The following is a 20,748-nucleotide window of genomic DNA, read 5'->3' on the forward strand; positions in this document are numbered from 1 at the left end:
TATCTTTTCTTTAATGAGTATTTTTGTCACCTTAGTCAGAAAACAGGTAACTACAGCTGTATGGATTCTTGTTTCAGCCTGTTTCCATCAACCCACATGTCTGTTTTTGAGCTAGTGCCATCCTGTTTGAGCATTCACCCAAAGGACTTTCTAGCCTGTTACAGAGATGCTTCCTCATCCATGTATTGTTGCTCTTTTCACAATAGCAAAGAGCCCAGATGTCTGTCATAGGTGAATATGATCCATATACACAATGAAATTCTATTTGGCCACAGAAAAAATTGAAATTATGTAATTTTTAGGAAGACATATGGAACTTCAAAATATCACATTTCTTCTATTTGTTTTTGTTCTTTTGAGACAGGGTTTTTCTGTGTATTTTTGGCTGTCCTGGAACTCACTCTGTAGACCAGGCTGGCCTCAAACTCATAGAGATTTACCTGCCTCTTCCTCCTGAGTGCTGGGATTAAAGGCGTAAGCTACCATGCCGGGCTAAATTTTTATATATGTGTATTTGTGTAGGAGTGAAGGAAATAGATACTATACTAGCACATAAGAAAAAGGGCCTATCAGAAGGGGAAAAGTATTTTTAAATAAAAAATTACCATATAATTCTCAGTAAATGTTATCTATGCTATACTTAAAACCTAAAATGTAATGATTAGTTAAATTAACATTGACATTTATAAATCTTATTTTAAAGTTTTGATTATGCTGTTCAAATTCACTTCTTGTTATAGTTCTCCTCTGATTAGCAAGGTTTCTGAAAATGCCCAGATATTTTGGGTTTGTTAATTACCTTAAAAGGGGGACTTCGTGGGGTTTCACTTTCTGCTGTGGCTTCTCATATAGAAACGAAAAAGGGGGAAGAGGTGATGGGATAAAACAATAACAAAAAAGGCAGGTTCTCCCTCTATCCCTGACTGGTCTTGAACTAACTATGTTGCCCATGCTGGCCTTATATTCAGACATCATAGCCTGTCTTTGCCTTCTGGGTGCAGGGATTAAAGGTATACTCCACCATGCTCAGCCAAATTTTATTTTTATTTTGATGTTTTTCATTTTTTTATTAGTTTTCATTATGTAAATTTAAATCATTTGTTTGTTTTGTTGTTGTTTGAGGCAGGGTCTCTCTGAGTAGTCCTGGCTGTCTTGGAATATGCTGTCTGGACCAGAATGACCTCAAACTCACAGAGATCCTTCTGTATCTGTCTCCCTAGGATTGGGATAAAGAGTGTACATCCAGCCTACATCTTCTGATTTTTTTAATTGAAATATTTTAGATTTAGCTTTGCGACATAGGTAGGGTGTGGACAGGCCTTGGCTGGCTTCAAACTCCTTGAATTATTTTCTTGACTTCACAAGTGCTAGAATCATAGGCATGAATTACCAAATCCAGCTGAAATTTCTTTTTGTTTTAAAGTAAACTTTATTGTGTTTCTTGATCACTTTGTATTTGGGAAAATGTTCTATGTGAATTATGATATTATGGGGCAATAGAGATGGCTTAGAAGCTAAGGGCACTGATTGCTGTTGAAGAGGGCACAAGCCTGTATATGGTATGCATATGTGGAGATCAGAAGGAGCTTGGGTATTGAATTTAGGTCATCAGCCTTGACTGCCGGGCATTTCACCAGTTCTTTGTGATATTTTCTAAATTGTGTACGATTTTGAAATGACATCCCTTCTATCACAGAGGTTTTTATCAAAATTATATTCTCAATAGACAATATTCAGTATTATGAATTAACTATATTATGTCTAATAACTGGATTTCTCTACTGTTTTGCAAGGTCTGATATGCCGAGCATTGCCCAGAGGGAGCCCTCATTCTGACCTCAAAGAAAGGACTGTGCTCTCTGGTTCCATAATGCAGGGTACATTGTGTTTTGCCTTTTTATTATACACCGATTCACTGGCTAGGTAGTTTAATATTAATTTTACAGAATATTAAACCTACTTTTCAAGATATTTTACCCTTTGAAGTATTAAATGTTAAACCCTGATCTTAGCTACATCATTTAACAGAATGTTTTAGTTGTTAGATCTTTTAATATCAACACATCTTTATAAGAACCATTCTGAAATTATAACGAATGATACATTGTTATATTTTGAGTAATCCTTAAAACATAATGACTGATGAATGTCTACTTGAGGGTCTATGGCAGAAGTTCAGTGGCAGGGCTGTGCAGCCATCAACATTATTTTAACAATTATATGTTTCCCGAACTCTTCCTAAAGGCACACCAAGAGCAACAACCGATAGCTTTGAAGACGGCCTTAAATATCCCAAACAGATTAAAAGGGAAAGCCCTCCTATCCGAGCATTTGAAGGCGCCATTACCAAAGGAAAACCATATGATGGTATCACTACCATCAAAGAAATGGGGCGTTCTATTCATGAGATTCCACGACAAGATATTCTAACTCAGGAAAGCCGAAAAACTCCAGAAGTGGTCCAGAGCACAAGGCCAATAATTGAGGGTTCCATTTCCCAGGTAAATAGTTCATAGCTCTTTCTATCAATAATTCTACTTAAGACTGACATCTATGAAGCACTTTAAAAAATTTGACTTAGTAGATCTAGGTAGTTCTTATGTCAAACTTCTTGGTAGTAAATCTTTCATATACATATTACCAGTTTTTCTTGTATACATAGTTTAAAGTGAATAATTCAGGAGTGTGTATAATTGCCATGAGCCAGACATACACCTGAGAGGGAACAGTATCTAGGTAATTCTGCTATCTGTAATGTTTGTTTCATTCCCCTTAGGGCACGCCAATAAAATATGACAACAACTCAGGTCAATCAGCTATCAAACATAATGTGAAGTCCTTAATCACAGGGCCTAGCAAACTACCCCGTGGAATGCTGGAAATTGTACCAGAGAACATAAAAGTAGTAGAACGGGGAAAATATGAGGATGTGAAAGCCGGTGAGCCTGTGCGTCCCCGGCACACGTCAGTGGTGAGCTCTGGCCCCTCCGTTCTCAGGTCTACACTTCATGAAGCTCCCAAAGCACAGCTGAGCCCAGGAATCTATGATGACACCAGTGCTCGCAGGACCCCTGTGAGTTACCAAAGCACTATATCCAGAGGCTCACCCATGATGAGCAGAACTTCCGATGGTATGACTTTCGTTGAAACATTTTTTTACCTTTTACAAATTGAAAAATACCAAATAATTTGCTCTAGATTAGATCCACAGGTTTTAGGACTAGGGAAATAGCTCACTTAGCAAAAATTCAGTCAATAAAATACTTAACTGACAAGTTGAGTTCAGGGGTGGGGAGGCTGAGCATAGTGATTATAATTCCAGCACTGGGGAGGTGGAAATGTATTCTCTGGGGCTCAATATGTATATTTGGAGATCTTAACTGTTAGGCCAGTGGTTCTTAACCTGTGGGTTATGACCCCTTAGATCGCATATCAAATATATTTACATTATGATTCATAACAGTAGCAGAATTACACTTATGAATTAGCAATGAAATAATCTATGATTGGGGTCACCACAATTTGAGGAACTGTATTAAGGGTGGCAGCATTAGGAAGATTGTGAACTACTGTGTTAGGTCTTGGCTGGATGGTGGAGAAGTGAGGAATATTTTGAGGAGGCACAGCAGGCAGAGGAAGGAGATCCTACTTGAGGGAGAAGTCTTGAAATCAGGGAGGCTAAACCAGCAAGATTTTATTTTGATAGGGAGATTTGTTTGGTTATGGACACATTTGTACCAGTAGAATTTTAGTTACTAGCTTTATGGTAGCTGGGTGTGCTGGCCCACACCTATAGTCCCATCACTTGGGAGGCAAGGAAGAGGCAGAAGCAAATTTGAGGGCTACAAAGTGAGAGACTAAAAAACAAAACAGCAGCACTAATGATACTTGTATATTTAATATCAGTGAATTATTCCCTTCAAAATGTATAAAGCATGTGGAGTTTAATCTCCAGTAGTGCAGAAATAAAAGAGTAAAGATATTAAGTACAACTGAAGAGTAGGTTCTGCTGTTAAGAGCACTGGTTACTCTTCCAGAGGACCCAGGTTCAGTTCCCAGCACCCACATGGCACTTAACAGCCACCTGCAACTCCAGTCCTGGGTGATCGGACACTTTCTTCTGGCTTCCAAGGACACTGCATACACGTGGGGCATAGATATACTACAGGGCAAAATGCCAACGTACATTTTTTTTTAAAAAAAAAAGGAAAAGAATTTAAGAGAAATTAAGTCACATGGCTAATGTGGTACATTTTATGATACATAGAAATCTCCACAGTGAGGGTGGTGCAGAGTGTAGAGATGTGGTAGGTGTACAGGAACCAGTCTAATCACAGTGGTGAGTAGGGGCTGGGCAAATGGATATGGATAAGGTAAAGAATCACTGTAGCACAGACTGAAGAGATAAAATTAGGCTAACTTTTGGTTGACAGGTAGCAGGGAGGGAAGAAATTGAGATTTGCTACATGTGGGGCCCAAATAGGTCTGTTTTGTTTGAGAATTTATGTATTAGTATCATGCAAGATACATGATCATTTACAATGGGATTTAGAGAAGATTATTGAACTTCATGATCTTCATAATTTTAATATGAGGTTGTTTAGAATTATTGCTGTGCCCTAAAACATCACAGTGGTCTCCAGGTTTCAAGGCTACTATTAGTTCTTAATCTTGAACTCATTGAAAGATAGGATTTTATATGCTGGGACACAGAGTGAAGTTTTCTCAAGGATTTGTGGCATTGGTGGTTTGTTATTGCTGTTACAGTTTCTTCCAGCAAGTCTACCAGTCATGAAAGGAAATCGACTCTGACCCCAACCCAGAGAGAAAGTATACCAGCCAAGTCTCCAGTGCCTGGGGTGGATCCTGTCTTGAGCCACAGCCCATTTGATCCCCATCATAGGAGTAGTGCTGCAGGAGAGGTTTATCGGAGCCACCTTCCCACGCACTTGGATCCAGCCATGCCCTTTCACAGGGCTTTGGATCCTGGTAAGCTCAATATTTAATAACAATTTACAGCACAGAAATATGGTATCAACATGACTGTATGTTAATTACAGCAGTTCTGACTACAGGTCAGTGCCTTTTCTTACTACTGACTAAATCTCACCATTGTTTCTCTGTTATGAAAGAAACTCCCCAGGCTTATTAGCTTTGGTTTTTGTTTTTTAATGAAGCCATAGTTTAAAAGACAATTAAGTGACAAAACCATTTTAGAAAGCTGGGTATTGTGTTGGGAAGCAGAGGCAGGTGGATTTCTGTTAGTTCAAGGGTAGCCTAGTCTTGGGTTTATATCCTGGTTCTTACAGCAATTTTTATTACCAGGTTGTCCTTTTAAGGCAGAGAAGCCAGGCAAGTAAGATGGGTTCTAAGGTAAAGGACCTTGCTTGCCACCAACCTACGGCACCCACACAATGAAAGGGGAAATAAACTCTCACAGGTTGTCTTCTTTGAGATGCAAATATGCATACCTGCACATAAACCTCTGTTCACACAAAGTAAACAAAAAAATTTAATGCAGAAATGCCTGAGGTTACTTACCTTTCGTGATAGTTAGGAACCTATGGGAATATTTTATCTGAAAGCTCTGCAGTTGCCAAATTGTTACTTGAACCTAACTCTGATAGAGATCACAGACCAACTTATAATGGTTCATTCCACGTAAGCTTTTGACTTAGCAATGGTGTGAGAGCAAAACCTAGTCAGCAGAAACTTTACTTTTAATTGTAAACTGGGATCTTTTTGGGGGTTAGTAGTATGTAGCAATGCCTTTCATGATGCTGAGTGCAGCGGTGAGCCACAGCCCCTCAATAATGAATGGAAACAGTTGATGGGTACAGTGTAAGTTGTGGGCTTATATATTTAATGCGCTTCCACAAGCCTGTTGTGATTTGCAGACCACCTGTGTTTACGCAAATGTCTCCCAGAGGATATGTGTTTCAGCAGTCACACTTAACTGACTTGGAGTTCTGGATAAAAGTTTAATTAATGGCCTAGAAAACATATCAGTGGTTTTCGCTTTCTTTAGGAGAACATGTACATATGAATGGTTCCCTTAACTTTCAGACAAAACTTTTTATATTTGCTCAATGTCTATCATAAAACTTAAATAGTACTTTCATCTTATTGTCTTATTTTTTTATCTGAGCTAGCGTATAAATGGTTTTTAGAATAAGGACATCTCCTACTTTTTATACTTATGACTTGATTGCATCCTGTCTCATGCTTTTATGCAAGGGCTAAGAAACAACTCACCAAATCCTGTTGCTGTAGCTGTTTGTTTTGTCCATGGTAAAGCAACAGTAGCTTGAGAAATACTGGGTAGCTCTAAAACCTAGCACAGTTTTCAACTGGCCCTTTATAGAAAAAGTTTGCCATCCTTTTTCTTTCAAACACATGCATTACTGAATGGTTGTATATAATCATTTTTACCTCTAGAAAAATAAAATTCCTATTCTAGAAATTCTTCTTCATATGCACTCCCACTGTTGTGTTTTCAAAAAGTCCTTTAATTTTCAACCACAACTCTTGTGTAACTCAGTGAGAACTTAATAGAGTTTCATGATAATAATTGAAAACAAAACTGCTTCGGAAATGTTCAGAATCTGCCCTTCCCTTTTCCCATTACATCTCAGGGGTTAATGAGTTAGGCTTACAAGACATGGTGGCACATACCTTTAATCCCAGCACTCAGATGGATCTCTGAGTTCAAGGCCAGCCTGGTCTGCAAAGTGAGGTCAAGGACAAGCCAGGGCTACACAGAGACTCCCCCCTCAATAAATAAATAAAAGGAAGAGGAGTTAGACTTCATGTCACTCCTGGAGTGGAGTGAAAGTGGCTCCTGCACTAGCACAGCCGGCAATGCTTCCTCACTGTGCCTAAGGACAATGTTTAGCAGGCTAATCTCACACACTCAGTGCCATTTTTTTCTTTCTCTCACTCAGCAGCTGCTGCTTACCTGTTTCAGAGACAGCTTTCACCAACCCCAGGATACCCAAGTCAGTACCAGCTTTATGCAATGGAGAACACCAGACAGACAATCCTAAATGATTATATTACCTCACAGCAGATGCAGGTGAATTTGCGCCCTGATGTTGCCCGGGGACTGTCCCCACGAGAGCAGCCACTGGGTCTCCCTTATCCAGCTACGAGAGGTATATAGAATTTTTTCACATTTTCCAATAATTAATAAATACTTGCTAAATGAGTGAAAGACATAAAAGGAGCTAATACTTGTCTCTATAGACTTTTGCCCTGAAAGCAGATAAAGTAATATTTTGAGATGAGTTGAACAGTAAACATTAAAGTACTAAGCCTATAATTGTAAAGTGTTTAAAGTTCGTGTTTTCTTTTAATACGTCCATACCTGAGGTTATTTGCAGTTATTGTGTTATCAGTACTTTCATATCCTCCTTTAAGTCGTAAGCAATGATAATTTTTTAAACATTTTTATTTTTGTCGAATGCAGATTATCATTGTGATTATAAAGAGACAAAATGGAAAAATCACGTATGCTGCTGGAGTTAGGTGTCAGTTTGTGGTAATGCCTAACATAAGCTGTATTTGTCTTTTTGGATAGGAATCATTGATTTGACAAATATGCCTCCAACAATTCTAGTGCCTCATGCAGGAGGAGCGAGCACTCCTCCCATGGACAGAATCACCTACATCCCTGGCACGCAGATTACTTTCCCTCCTAGGCCATACAATGCTGCGTCTTTGTCTCCAGGTGAGATGCTCTAAGCAAGGGTTCCAGAAAATAAGTCCAGGATTTTTCTAGGGAGAGTATATTTAAAATAATGCCCTCTATATCTTCGACAAAATTGTTAAAATTTATACATCTCTAACAAGACCAAGACACTTCAGTTTTTCTGGTATAGCTTGCAGAGGAATTCTGAGCATCTTTCTCCCATTCTGCTCTTCATTTAACGTATACATGGAACTCGATGCTCCACAAATACCCTAAATGCTTATACTTTGCTCCATCTGCTATCTGAGACTCTTAAACTTAATACACCGTATTTGAAGCTGGTTGACTCTTTTTGGTTATTTACAGATTTAACATGATAGACTGACAGTTTTGTCTTTTACAGGACACCCAACACATCTTACAGCAGCCGCGAGTGCTGACAGGGATCGAGAGCGGGAAAGAGAGAAGGAGCGGGAACGCGAGCGGGAGCGGGAGCGGGAGCGGGAACGGGAACGGGAACGGGAACGTGAGCGGGAACGGGAACGGGAACGTGAACGTGAGAGGCTCTCTGCTGCTTCTGCTGATCTCTACCTACGACCAGGTCAGTGAGAAGCTTTGCCCTTTCCTTAGGCTACAGGTCTTGGTGATTTCCTGTGAGGCATTATGCTTAATTTTTCTAAGTAGGCAAAAAAACATGGAAAAACCAGTACGTGTAATTTACATGCAAAAGGGCTATAGAAAGGGACTTTCCATGATGAAAGTGCCATTTCGACTAGTCCTAAGCAACACAGGTCTTCAGTTGCTCATGAAAATACAGACCAGTCTATAGTTTAAAGCGGGAATTGAGAAATATGTTTAGAAGGAGATGTGGCGTCTTGAATACATTGCTTACATTCTGTTTAGGAGGTCAGTCATGTGACCAGTAGCCTGAAATGTGTTAGAACTCTGAAATTGTCTCAGGAATTCATGTGTGTGCCAACGGTGGTGTGAAAATTCAGACACAGAGAATGGCCAGAAAGAAACTGCTGAGGAGAACATAGAAGCAGAATCAAAGGAGCCAGCAGTAACTTAATGGGTTAAAAAATAAGATTGAGCTGCAAATTAAAACACAGCTGAGCTCAACCTGATGGACATGCCTATCACTCGGTGTCTTGTTGGGGTTTTATTGCTCTGAAGAGACACCAAGACCACAGCAACTCTTAAAAAGGAAAACATGTAATTGGGGCTGGCTTGCAGTTCAGAGGTTTAGTCCCTTATTGTTATGGTGGGAAGCACGGCAGTGTGCAGGCAGACATGCTGTAGAAGTAGCTGAGAGTCCTACATCCTGATCTGTAGACAGCAGGACAGAGAGAGTGACACTAAGTGTGGTGTGAGCTTCTGAAACCTCATCCCTGTGACACACTTCCTTCACCGAGGCCACATCCACTCAAACAACCATAGCTCCCAATTCCCTATAGCCTTTGGAAGCCATTTTCATCCAAACTACCACACCCAGCGTTTAGACTTCTACACTTAAGCTGAGGCAGGTGGACTATACATTTGATATCAGTCTGGCATTAATAACAAGAGCCTGCCTCATAGAAAAGGAGTAAGGAGTGTGTGGGTGGTGGGTTAGAGTGACACAGCATGAAAAATGAGAGAAAACAAATACTTTTATTTTGGACATATTTAATCTTACAGATATTTGAGTCGTCTCTCTTTATCCCTGATACATTTGCCTTTCTCAATTACTTTAATCAAGTAAGACCATTTATTTGGTTCATATTGTCAGATATGCTGATCTGACACTTAGGAACACAGATTGATGTACAAGAGTTAAAACCCGGGTCAAGAGGTTTCCATGGGCAGGTGTCAGTCTCTAGATGCCATTTAAAGGGCAAAGTATGTGTAGGCAAAAGGAAGGCAAAGATAATGGTTGTATAGGTAGGTACAGAAATGAAGATAAAATGGCAAGAGGGTGTCGAATTCATATTTTAATAGGGACAAACCCTTTGAAGTTATTGATAATGTCAACAGGTAGAAGAAACCTAAAGCTAATTATGAAATTTGATCCAGTCATATTATTCCTGGTGACTATGTAGTTTGTAGTCAATGTGGTACAAACCTGAAATACATTTAAATATTACTCATTATTTGTACATAGAGAAATCATTAATAGTCTGATCCTTAAAAATCCTATAATATGCTGGGCAGTGGTGGCGCATGCCTTTAATCCCCGCACTCAGGAGGCAGAGACAGGCGGATCTCTGTCAGTTCGAGGCCAACCTGGTCTACAAGAGCTAGTTCAGGACAGGCTCCAAAGCCACAGAGAAACCCTGTCTCGAAATCCCCCCCCCCAAAAAAAAATCCTATAATGCATAAATTATGTGGTAATATCACAATATTCAGTTTATGTAGATTATATTAAACATGAAAAGTTACAGTCAAATTCAAATGATACAAAACTTTGGTAGCAGCTAGGTCTTAAAGTGACAAGTAAAAACATCAAAATAATATTTTCTCATTAGATACTGAATTGATCTTTTCCATGTAGCAGGTTCACAAAAATAGACACTGATATATGACAAATGCCATATAAATGGGGTCACTATTGTGTATAAAAATGTAAAGACTAATTGGTTAGCAGTTTCACTTCTAGGAATTGGTCCTATAGAAATACTGATGTATGTCAGAGTATATTTAGAGGGAGAAAATTGTCAAAGTCTGGCTGAAGTAGTACTGGCTATAGAAATAAGTCAATGCTAAAATTAAAATGTCTAGCTCTTACGCAGGCAAAGAACGAGGTAGAAAGTTGGAGGGAATGCACAGTACAAGGAAAGTAGAAAAGAAATTGACTAGGGAATTAGAATTTAAGATTCTCCTAGCTCTGCTATGTCAGAGTTAAAGCTAAGTGGGTAAAATTCTCAAACCTCCAAGAAGGGTAGCTATGGAAGACAAACTTTGGGGAGGGTACTGTGAATATTCTATCTCACAAGAGAAAGCTTGCTGCAACAAATGCAATTGTTGAGGTTGAAGTAGAAGCAGAACAGAGGACTGGGGTAGTAAGATAGTTCAGTTAGTGCTTGCCACTTAAGCATGGCATCCCAAACCATGTAAAAAACACTGGGTATGTTACCATGTGCTTATAATAACAATGCTGGAGGGACTTGGACAGTGGGATCCCTGGTGCTCACTAGCCAGCTTGCCTACCCAATCTCTAGACTTCAAGCCAATGAGAAGAAGTAGCCGAGGAAAGACAGGGATTAATCTCTGACCATGCACATGCATGTACACGTGTATGTACACCCAAAAAGGCAAAACAGGAAGAACCACGTTTGAGTGCAGGAACCCCAAGCTGTACTGCAGCCACTGTATGTTGTTTTCACTGTGATGCATGGGAAGTTGTTGTTGACTCGGGAGAGCACACTGAATGCAGTAGAATCTGCAGCGCATGTGCGGGATGAGCATACAGCACTCTGTTTTTGGTTCTTCTCTTTCCTGTCTGGAATTGAGATAGAAACACCTAAATGGAAGTGACAGTAAATGACAGCTAAGATTATGCTTAATTTTTGTTGGGTTTTATTATATCTTTATCGAGAAACTTAGAATCCATTTCTAGGAAGTATGGTATCAAGTTTCTTTTCTTTCTTTTTTTTTTTTTTTCTTTTGGTTTTTCGAGACAGGGTTTCTCTGTAGTTTGGAGCCTGTCCTGGAAAGTATCAAGTTTCTTCTCATTTTCTATCTAGTAATACTAGGAATTAAAAATTCCATAAAACTTTTTGCCTTTATTTTTGTATTTGCTACTTTTAGGTTATCAGTGTTTCTTTTTCTTCTCTCTTCAGGCTCAGAACAGCCTGGCCGACCTGGCAGCCACGGATATGTTCGCTCCCCTTCCCCTTCAGTAAGAACTCAGGAGACCATGTTGCAACAGAGACCCAGTGTTTTCCAAGGAACCAATGGAACCAGTGTAATCACACCTTTGGATCCAACTGCTCAGCTACGAATCATGTCAGTCTTTTGTACTCTCATAAATGTTTTGACCAAAATAAGTACATGTTTTGTTTATGTTTTTTTATTTTAATTTACATTATTGATGACTGACTCTGCGTGTGTGTGTGTGTGTGTGTGTGTGTGTGTGTGTGTGTATCAGAGGACAACTGTGGGAGTCTTTCTTTCTACCATGTCGTCCTGAGGATAAGGATTGAACTCAGGTTGTGAGCCACAATGATTTTTTTAAACCACTGACTAAAATAGTCAAACTTTTCTATTTTTTTTAAATGTAATTTGTTCTTTCATTTTCTCCACAAGCCTCACCCCTCCCCCAACAACTATTCTTCCCTTAAGTACCTTTCTTTTATTTTGTTTATAGGCCACTGCCTGCTGGGGGCCCTTCAATAAGCCAAGGCCTGCCAGCGTCCCGTTACAACACTGCTGCGGATGCCCTCGCTGCTCTTGTGGATGCTGCAGCTTCTGCACCCCAGATGGATGTTTCCAAAACAAAAGAGAGTAAGCATGAAGCTGCCAGGTTAGAAGAAAATTTGAGAAGCAGGTCAGCAGCAGTTAGTGAACAGCAGCAGCTAGAGCAGAAAAACCTGGAGGTGGAGAAGAGATCTGTTCAGTGTGTGTGCACTTCTTCAGCCCTTCCGAGTGGCAAGCCCCAGCCTCATGCCTCAGTAGTGTTTTCTGAGGCTGGGAAAGATAAAGGGCCTCCTCCAAAATCCAGATATGAGGAAGAGCTAAGGACCCGAGGGAAGACTACCATTACTGCAGCTAACTTCATAGACGTGATCATCACCCGGCAAATTGCCTCGGACAAGGATGCGAGGGAACGTGGCTCTCAAAGTTCAGACTCTTCTAGTAGCTGTATGTATCTCAATCCGAGTTTCACAATGTGATATCTGAGTAAAGAATTACTTTATTCTTTAGGTAAAGCACGGCCTGATATGAAGCAATCCTAATGCTTGACAGTGATATGAGACAAAGTGTTGTGGGTGTAAAAATGTATCTTCTAATATTCTTATGACTTACATACCCCCATGTCCTAAGTAGCCCACCAATATATTATCTAGGAAAAAAACCCATAGAATTATAGTTAGTTAGAAGTGGCTACATGAAAAATAGATCTTCTGAAGGTATTTTAGGCATCTGAAAAGTAATGGGAATATCTTCAAGATCTGAGCTACCACAATGTAGTCTCTCTGAGAAACTGTTTGCTAGGTTCACTATCTCCAAAGCCTCTAAGGTCCTTTTTCTTTTTCTTTCTTTTTTTTTTTTTTGGATTTTTTTGAGGCAGGGTTTCTCTGTCCTGGAGCTAGCTCTTGTAGACCAGGCTGGCCTCAAACTCATATAGATCTGCTTGCCTCTGCCTCCCGAGTGCTGGGATTAAAGTTGTGTGCCATCACCACCTGGCTATGCTTTTGAAAATTGCTTATGAGTGATGAGATAGCAGCCCAAGGCACTTACCACTAAATCTGATGATCTCAACCCCATAGTGGAAGAAGAGACCTGACCCCTAGCATCAATTGACTTTCACATGTATGCAGTGATAATGTGCGGCTTTCCATACACAGAAGTAAATATATAGATGAAATATAATTTCATTTTTTTTTTCATAGCTGTGACCTAAATTCTACTCTATATTGAATTTTAAAGAAAAACAAGCATGCTTAAATAAGCAGGTGTGATACTGGAAGCAGCTTAATCATGTAGTCATTTTTCAGTATCTCCATTAAGGAGATTGAATAGCACTGGAGTAAAATGTAGTTCTGACCTCCAAGTGTCCACTTATGTAATTACAAGTTATTGGAGTGGGCAACTCGTTAGTGAACTACAGAAGAAATACTTCCTTTAACCTGGAATTAAGAAAGTATACGATGTAGGTTTTCAATGTGAGAAAACTGGAAGCTCAGGGAGAAGAGAGCAGCATAGGGCATCTTGGAGGGAGCCGTGGATTAGTATGCTATAGTCAACTCACATACCAAACTTTGCTTTGGGAGCTTGTTTTTCAGCAGCCTGCAAACAGGAAGATTTTCTGTTCCTATCTTTGAGTACAGTTACCTTTTATATCACTGGCAACATCCTGCATGATACATGGGCTAGTGACCACTATCCAGTGTCATTTTCTGTGTGACTCTTGAGAGCCTCTCTCATCCTTTACCTTGCATCCGAATCTTCAAGAGCACCAGGAATATAGTTTGCAATTAGACTGTATACTGACTAGTTATACTGTTAGTTTTTGCCATTTGAGATGTTGGTTCATAAGCATCGATGAGTAACAATAAATACAAGACTTTCAAGTCAGAAGGGTACTTAAAATATAATGGTTTATTTTAGCTCCTCAGCATTGTTTCCATGACAGGTAGAGGTATGTAGAGATGTCCATTTGAATAGTAAGAGCAGTATGCAGTGGCCAAGTAGTTCACCTTCTATGCCTGTGTTCAGCCAGTGTTGTAACCCTGACTTGGGCTCTGGTACAGCCTATAGATGGCCTCTACAGGAGAAGATTCTTAGCAAGTTCTGCCTGGATCTCCCCAAATTTCAGCTCTAAAGCATGGCAGCTTTGTAGAAAACTGCCCATGACCTACATTTGCAGAGCCAAATAATTCTCTCTCTCTCTTTTTTCTATTTATTTATTATGTATACAATATTCTGTCTACATGTATTCCTGCAGACCAGAAGAGGACCTCATTACAGATGGTTGTGAGCCACCATGTGGTTGCTGGGAATTGAACTCAGGACCTTTGGAAGAGCAGGCAATGCTCTTAACAGCTGGGCCATCTCTCCAGCCCCCATTAATTCTCTGGAGTGCTGTATATATCTTAGAGGGGTCTGTGTGGACTTCATAATTGGTTGGTACTCACCCTCCCTTTGAAGTTATTTCCTTCACATATTTCCTACCACTCCTGGCCACTTTCACAATGTAGAACTTGAGTTCTTTGAGAAAATATAGCGTTTTATAAGCAATGACTAGTCTTGGAGCAGTGAAGCAGTTAGTTTTATGGCTTATTTTGTTAAGATCGGATTGTTCCACAAAAATGGAATTATTGAAGTCAATTAATGGTTGAGATCTACCCCGCATTTTCTCATTAATAACCTTTGATGGTAGCCTGTTATTTCTTTTCAAGCTCCCAGGGGCTTATCACAAATCTTAATTCTGCTTTATCTTATGCCTGAGATACCTACAACCTATTGAGATTAGGATCACAGAGGTACCTTTTACAGTCTGTGGGTTTGATTAAGTTTTATTCCTAGTATGGAATGCTATGAACATTCTTTAGCAGAATCAAAAACTAAAATATGTAAATAGATTTGAAGAACTTGGACTTTTGAAACTTTCTGTGAATTTATTTTGAAATAAGGTTCTTTTCTTAAAGTGTCTTCTCACAGGTATGAAGCACCTAGTGATGCTATTGAGGTGATAAGTCCTGCCAGCTCCCCTGCACCACCCCAGGACAAGCCACAGGCCTATCAGCCAGACATGGCTAAGGCAAATCAAGTAGAAAGTATGTCTGTTTGCCATTTCCCTATCTCATATTTGCATGAACATTTGCTTCTAATTACCTGTCTAGGCCATGGTAAGAACAACCTGTTGCCAGGTAGTCTGCTCTAGAAACATTTAGAGCTATACTAACAAAGTGCACCTTTTAAAACTAGTTATTACTCTTTTGTTTATGTTTTAGTGAAGATAGATGCACCTGGGCTGGGGAGGTGTCTGTAGGTAAAGTAACTACTGCACAAGCGTGAGGACCTGAATTTGGATACCTAGAACCCACACAAAAAAATCCGGGCACAAGCCGGGCGGTGGTGGCGCACGCCTTTAATCCCAGCACTCGGGAGGCAGAGGCAGGCAGATCTCTGGGAGTTCAAGACCAGCCTGGTCTACAAGAGCTAGTTCCAGGACAGGAACCAAAAGCTACGAAGAAACCCTGTCTCGAAAAATAAAAAAAATAAAAAATCCGGGCATAGCAGTGAATCCTGGAACCCCAGCATGGAGGAAGAGGTGCAGGGAGCACAAATGATGGTTCCTTAAGTTCACTGGCTAGGCAGTCTTGTTGAATCCGTGAGCATCAAGTTCAGAGAGACCTTGTCTCAAAAACCAAAATCAAGGTAGATAGCAATAGAGGAAAGATAGTTGATATCAGCTGCTGGCCTGCACGTTCACACATCCATGCACACACTGGTCTAACAGGCTTGTATGCTTGTGCTCGTGTGCATGCACATACACAGAGGAAAAGGGCTGGTAGCTTTGCCTACTTCTACACTCATATTTTATTCTACTAGTCTTCATCTGCTTCAATGCTTCTATCTGCATTTTTTTGTTTGCTTCAAGATAAAAAAACAAAAATTAGGTATAAATGTGCATATCAATATCACATCCTTTTCTTATGTTCTTCTGAGTTATTAATATTTGATACTAATCAAGGGCAGAGGCATCCTTAGGATAATGTATCTACCTGCTGTCTATTAGATGAGCCCACTCGGCAGTATGAAGGACCACTGCATCACTATCGGTCCCAGCAGGAATCACCATCCCCACAGCAGCAGCCACCACCACCTCCGTCCTCCCAGGCAGAAGGAATGGGTCAGGTGCCCAGGACCCATCGACTGATCACACTTGCTGACCACATCTGTGTAAGCCTTTTCTTACTGCTTTAGTACTATTTGTTATTCATGCAGAAAGCAGGACTTTTTGTTCTTGTTGTTATTTTGTTTTTTAACAAAAAAATCATAGCAGAGGTATTCAGGTTAGTTGGCCTGGGGCACTAGGAGTCTGAGGCAAGATGACTGCTATGAGTTGAAGGCCCTTTTGTATTCAGAATGAAACTATACTGTCTTGGGTAGGTAGCTAATAAACCTCACCGTCTACTCTTCCGTCTTCTTATTCACAGCAAATTATCACACAGGATTTTGCTAGAAATCAAGTTTCCTCACAGTCTCCTACTTCAACATTCCAAACGTCACCATCTGCGTTGGCGTCCACACCTGTGAGAACTAAACCATCAAGTCGCTACAGCCCAGAGTCCCAGGCTCAGACTGTGCTGCATCCAAGACCAGGCTCTAGAGTTTCTCCAGAAAACCTTGTGGATAAGCCCCGGGGAAGGTAGAGTCTTGCTTTGTTTTTACCAAACATATGGAAATTTTGTTGTAATGAGATAATTTTAATATGCCTAGAAGTTATGAGATTCATTTCTCAAATCAAATATCATTTGCCCTTATTCTCTGGAAGGTGGGAGTAGGGGTGTTTTCTCTTTATATTATGTTCCGGATGGCCACTGTCTGGGCATTAGCACTGTGTATGTGTATTAATGTATATTCAAAAGTAGTTGGGTAATATTTACAGAGACTTCAGTATTCCTTCAAAATTCTTTCCCAGGCTGGATAGGTGGGGTGGAGCATGCCTATATTTCCAGCTACTCAGGAGGAAGGGCAGGAAGATTCGAAGCTCAGAGCTAGATTGGGCTATGTAATGAGACCCTGTCTCAAGGAGTTAATAACAGTAACAACAACAACAAAAAAATCCAGGCTGTGCATACAGTGCAGTAGCAGGTTTGACCTCTAGAGGTGTTTGTTACCATGTTCTGTCTAAAGTTTTTCAAAAGGGAAGCAAGGGCTTTAGTTCAAAGTAACAGACTAAACATCAATTGATATTATATTATATTTACATAGAACTAAGGAAATTAATGCTTCGGAATGCTGAGAACAAGAATGAGTATCAGTAAAACAAAGATTCTAACAAATACTTTGAATATACACAGAGGATGAATAAACTAGATACATGGAAACAATTCTCAGGTACAAAATGAGGAGTAGAAAGTTGTAAGGATGATGTATGTAAGAAGCTGGCTGGAACCAGGCAGGATGGCACACAAGACAGAGGCAAGCAGATCACTGACCCTGTCTCGAAATAAAAAGGAAGTTGGCTGATCTTAAAAGTAGAAAAGCCATGGATGGACTCACACCTTTAATCCCCAGCTCTTGGAGATAGAGGCAGGAGGATTTCTGTGAGTTTGAGAAATAGCCAGGGCTATGTAGAGACCCTGACTCGAACAAAATAAAGTAGAAAACCTCACACTATTCTTTGTGCAGCAAATGGCCAGCTGTTTTTACTCTCACCTCCTCCCACCCCATCTCCTATCCCTGAACTACTTTTAAGCAAATATTGCATACATTTTTAAAAGCGTAATTATCTTTTAAGAGGGCGCCCAATCTCATTACAGATGGTTGTGAGGCACCATGTGGTTGCTGGGAATTGAACTCAGGACCTCTGGAAGAGCAGCCTGTGCTCTTAACCTCTGAGCCATCTCTCCAGCCCCAAAGCTTAAGTTATCTTAAAGACAATATGAAAGCCTGCTTTTTCTCACTCTTTTTGGGTGGGGGTTTGTTTTTTGAGATAGGGTCTTTGTGTGTAGCCCTCACTATCCTGGAACTGGCTGTGTAGACCAAGCTGGCCCCTAACTAGAAGAGTTCTCTCTGCTTCTGCCCCTGAGCGTTGAGATTAAAGGTGTGCACCACTAGACCAGCTTATATTTTTCTCTTCTTTTTTAAAAAAGTACATGGGCTGGAGAGATGGCTTAATGGTTAAGAGCACTGACTGCTCTTCTAAAGGTCCTGAGTTCAATTCCCAGCAACCACATGGTGACTCACAATTATCTGTAATGAGAATACTGTATATATAATTAATTAATAAATCTTTAAAACCCTGTCTCGAAAAACCAAAAAAAAAATAAGGGAAAAAAAAAAGTACAGTTATCAAGAACAGAAGGTGACTGTAATCTGTAATCCTTCAGAGGCTGAAACAGGAAGACATGTAGAACCCAGGAGTTCCTTTTAGATTATCCTGAAAAACAATCAGTCAATCACACACACACACACACACACACACACACACACACACTAAATAAATAAGTAAGAAATAAATGAGGCAGAAAACTTGATGCTGTGTAGCAGATTTGGAACAATTGATGACATTAATGAAGAGGGATTCCAATTGGCTTCTCCACTTATAACCTACGTCTGTGGATCTAAAGAGAGGAGGTTAGTTTCGCTCATTTTCTCTTAGTAAAACTATCTGATTTTGTCATTTAAAATGTTTATACAATCCATTTTGCTGTCACGGTTCTGGGAATGCATCGAAGGCTAGGCAAGTGGCCTACTACTGATCACATCTAGGGGAGCCCTGTAGTTAGAATAGATGTACATCACAAGCCGTATGGAAATGGCTAGTAATTGGGGAGAAGAGATAGGAAGATATGGGTGTTTGTTTTGACATTTACAAAATACATATAATGGGGAATGGGGGTGGGGCTGGAAAGATGGCTCACTGGTTAAGAGCACTGGCCGCTTTTCCAGAGGAAGAGCACCCACATGGCAGTTCACAGCTGTCTGTAACTTCAGTTCCCAGGGATCTGACATCCTCACACTGACACACATACAGGAAAACCCCAATGTACATTAAAAAAATAAACGAATCTTTACAAAATACATAAATGGTTGGAGTATGGTCTGTAAAGTTAAAATATGTAAACTAAAGGGTGAGCCGTAAAGGACAAACCATGAGGATGGATCAGGTTTTCTTCTCCCCTTGTGGGTGTTAAGATTAGAGGTTCATAGATAAATCTCAAAAAAACTCAACAACTTTCATGATTTTAAGAAGAGAGTGGGATTGATAAAATTATACATAGTAAATGCAGACATTGACTCAGAGGTGACCCTGGAGTAAAACATAAAATATTGCATTTTCCACCCCAGCAGGCCTGGAAAGTCTCCAGAGAGGAGTCATATCTCATCAGAACCCTATGAGCCCATCTCCCCACCCCAAGTTCCTGCTGTGCATGAGAAGCAGGACAGCATGCTGCTCTTGTCACAGAGGGGAGTGGAGCCTGCAGAGCAGAGGTGGGTCAGGGGCAGGCTGTGCCTAAGGCTTTCCTTAAGACACTGCCTTTCCTCTTTGTGTGGTACTTTTATATCAGGGAAGAACATCTAAAAGTATTTTACCCATGAGCTAATACTACTAGATGTTAGCCAAAACAACACATTAACCAAGTTAGAGAAACTCTGTCATTATTCCTCCATGTTAATCCTTCTAGACCCTTTGGGCAGCAGGTGGTGGTGATTCAGCCAGCTTTGAGTACCTGTCCTATTTCAGGTGTTGTAGACTGTACACAGACTGTGCCTTTTAGATTTTCTTCTCACCTCATTCTAACCCTAATTTTGACCTGAGTGACTTCATTTGTCCTGTCTCACTGCTCTGTATCTCAGCAGAGTTAAGTATACTAAGGCACACTGAGTAAAGCACCCGGTCACTAGCATGGCGTTTTCATTCCAGAACTAGGCCTATGAAGCTCCATTTCCTGCTGTTTCACCCTAGTATTCTCTGTTGTCTTGAGCTTTTTTCTTGAGTCACGGTTTCTTGGCATTAACATCCTTTAATGCCAAGAGCCAAATACATGATTTGATGGTGGCCAAAACTAGTAGGGAGAGTCCAGTTTTAAAACAGGTCTGTCTAATTCTAAGCTGCTGATGAATTTCTCAGAATTAACTGAATGTACCTGTAGATAATAGAATACATGTTGTTATCTCTAGTGAAATGAGGGGGTAAATCATTTGCATTCATATTTTCCCAGATTGAATTTTTATGCACAGGGACCATGCCTTTTTTTTTTTTTCTTTCTTCACAGGTAGTTTTCTGTCTAAATGCTGAGTGAATACATATGACCAGACAGTGTTGTCAACAATGTGTTGTGTTACCATCCCTGTTAGGGGAAGCTATCAGTGAAATAATGAGATCCTTTGTATTAAAACTCAGTTCCTCTGTTGTTTGTCTGAAAATGATTATAATAGTTAGGCAATTTTATGTAACTACTACAGCTATTTTGCTAAAGTCCAACTAAATATGAGCCTTTGCTGTTTTACAGGTAGGTGTGTTTCTAGTCATAACTAGTGTACTTAAAAGAATTCCTAGCTTACATAACCAGTCTGCTATTAAGCAAAAAAACCTGATAAGCTGTTTCTAAGTTTTCCAATTAATACTTTGCCATTTTATTCCTTAAGAATTTGTGCTGACCGCAGCGGTGGTGGCA

The 20,748-nt window shown here is 40.1% G+C and overlaps 1 protein-coding gene across 22 annotated transcripts in view; it reads left to right on the forward strand.

Moving 5' to 3' along the window:
- Ncor1 (nuclear receptor corepressor 1) overlaps positions 1-20,748 on the forward strand; it is a 151,723-nt gene that overhangs the window by 121,572 nt on the left and 9,403 nt on the right. For 17 of the 22 annotated variants that reach the window (XM_041663823.1, XM_041663822.1, XM_041663828.1 and 14 more), the window contains 13 exons: positions 1,794-1,877; positions 2,245-2,501; positions 2,777-3,131; positions 4,768-4,989; positions 6,945-7,154; positions 7,580-7,729; positions 8,094-8,291; positions 11,512-11,677; positions 12,039-12,532; positions 15,043-15,171; positions 16,137-16,300; positions 16,558-16,769; positions 19,418-19,561. In XM_041663823.1, the coding sequence (XP_041519757.1) occupies positions 1,794-1,877; positions 2,245-2,501; positions 2,777-3,131; positions 4,768-4,989; positions 6,945-7,154; positions 7,580-7,729; positions 8,094-8,291; positions 11,512-11,677; positions 12,039-12,532; positions 15,043-15,171; positions 16,137-16,300; positions 16,558-16,769; positions 19,418-19,561 (2,785 nt within the window). The remainder of the gene's footprint in view (positions 1-1,793; positions 1,878-2,244; positions 2,502-2,776; positions 3,132-4,767; positions 4,990-6,944; positions 7,155-7,579; positions 7,730-8,093; positions 8,292-11,511; positions 11,678-12,038; positions 12,533-15,042; positions 15,172-16,136; positions 16,301-16,557; positions 16,770-19,417; positions 19,562-20,748) is intronic. The other 5 variants (XM_041663842.1, XM_041663845.1, XM_041663825.1 and 2 more) reach the window with 3 other exon arrangements.

The sequence above is a fragment of the Microtus oregoni genome, unplaced genomic scaffold (assembly GCF_018167655.1).
Source record: "Microtus oregoni isolate MIOR12 unplaced genomic scaffold, Mior012 000015F_ref0000493, whole genome shotgun sequence".
Lineage (NCBI taxonomy): Eukaryota > Metazoa > Chordata > Mammalia > Rodentia > Cricetidae > Microtus > Microtus oregoni.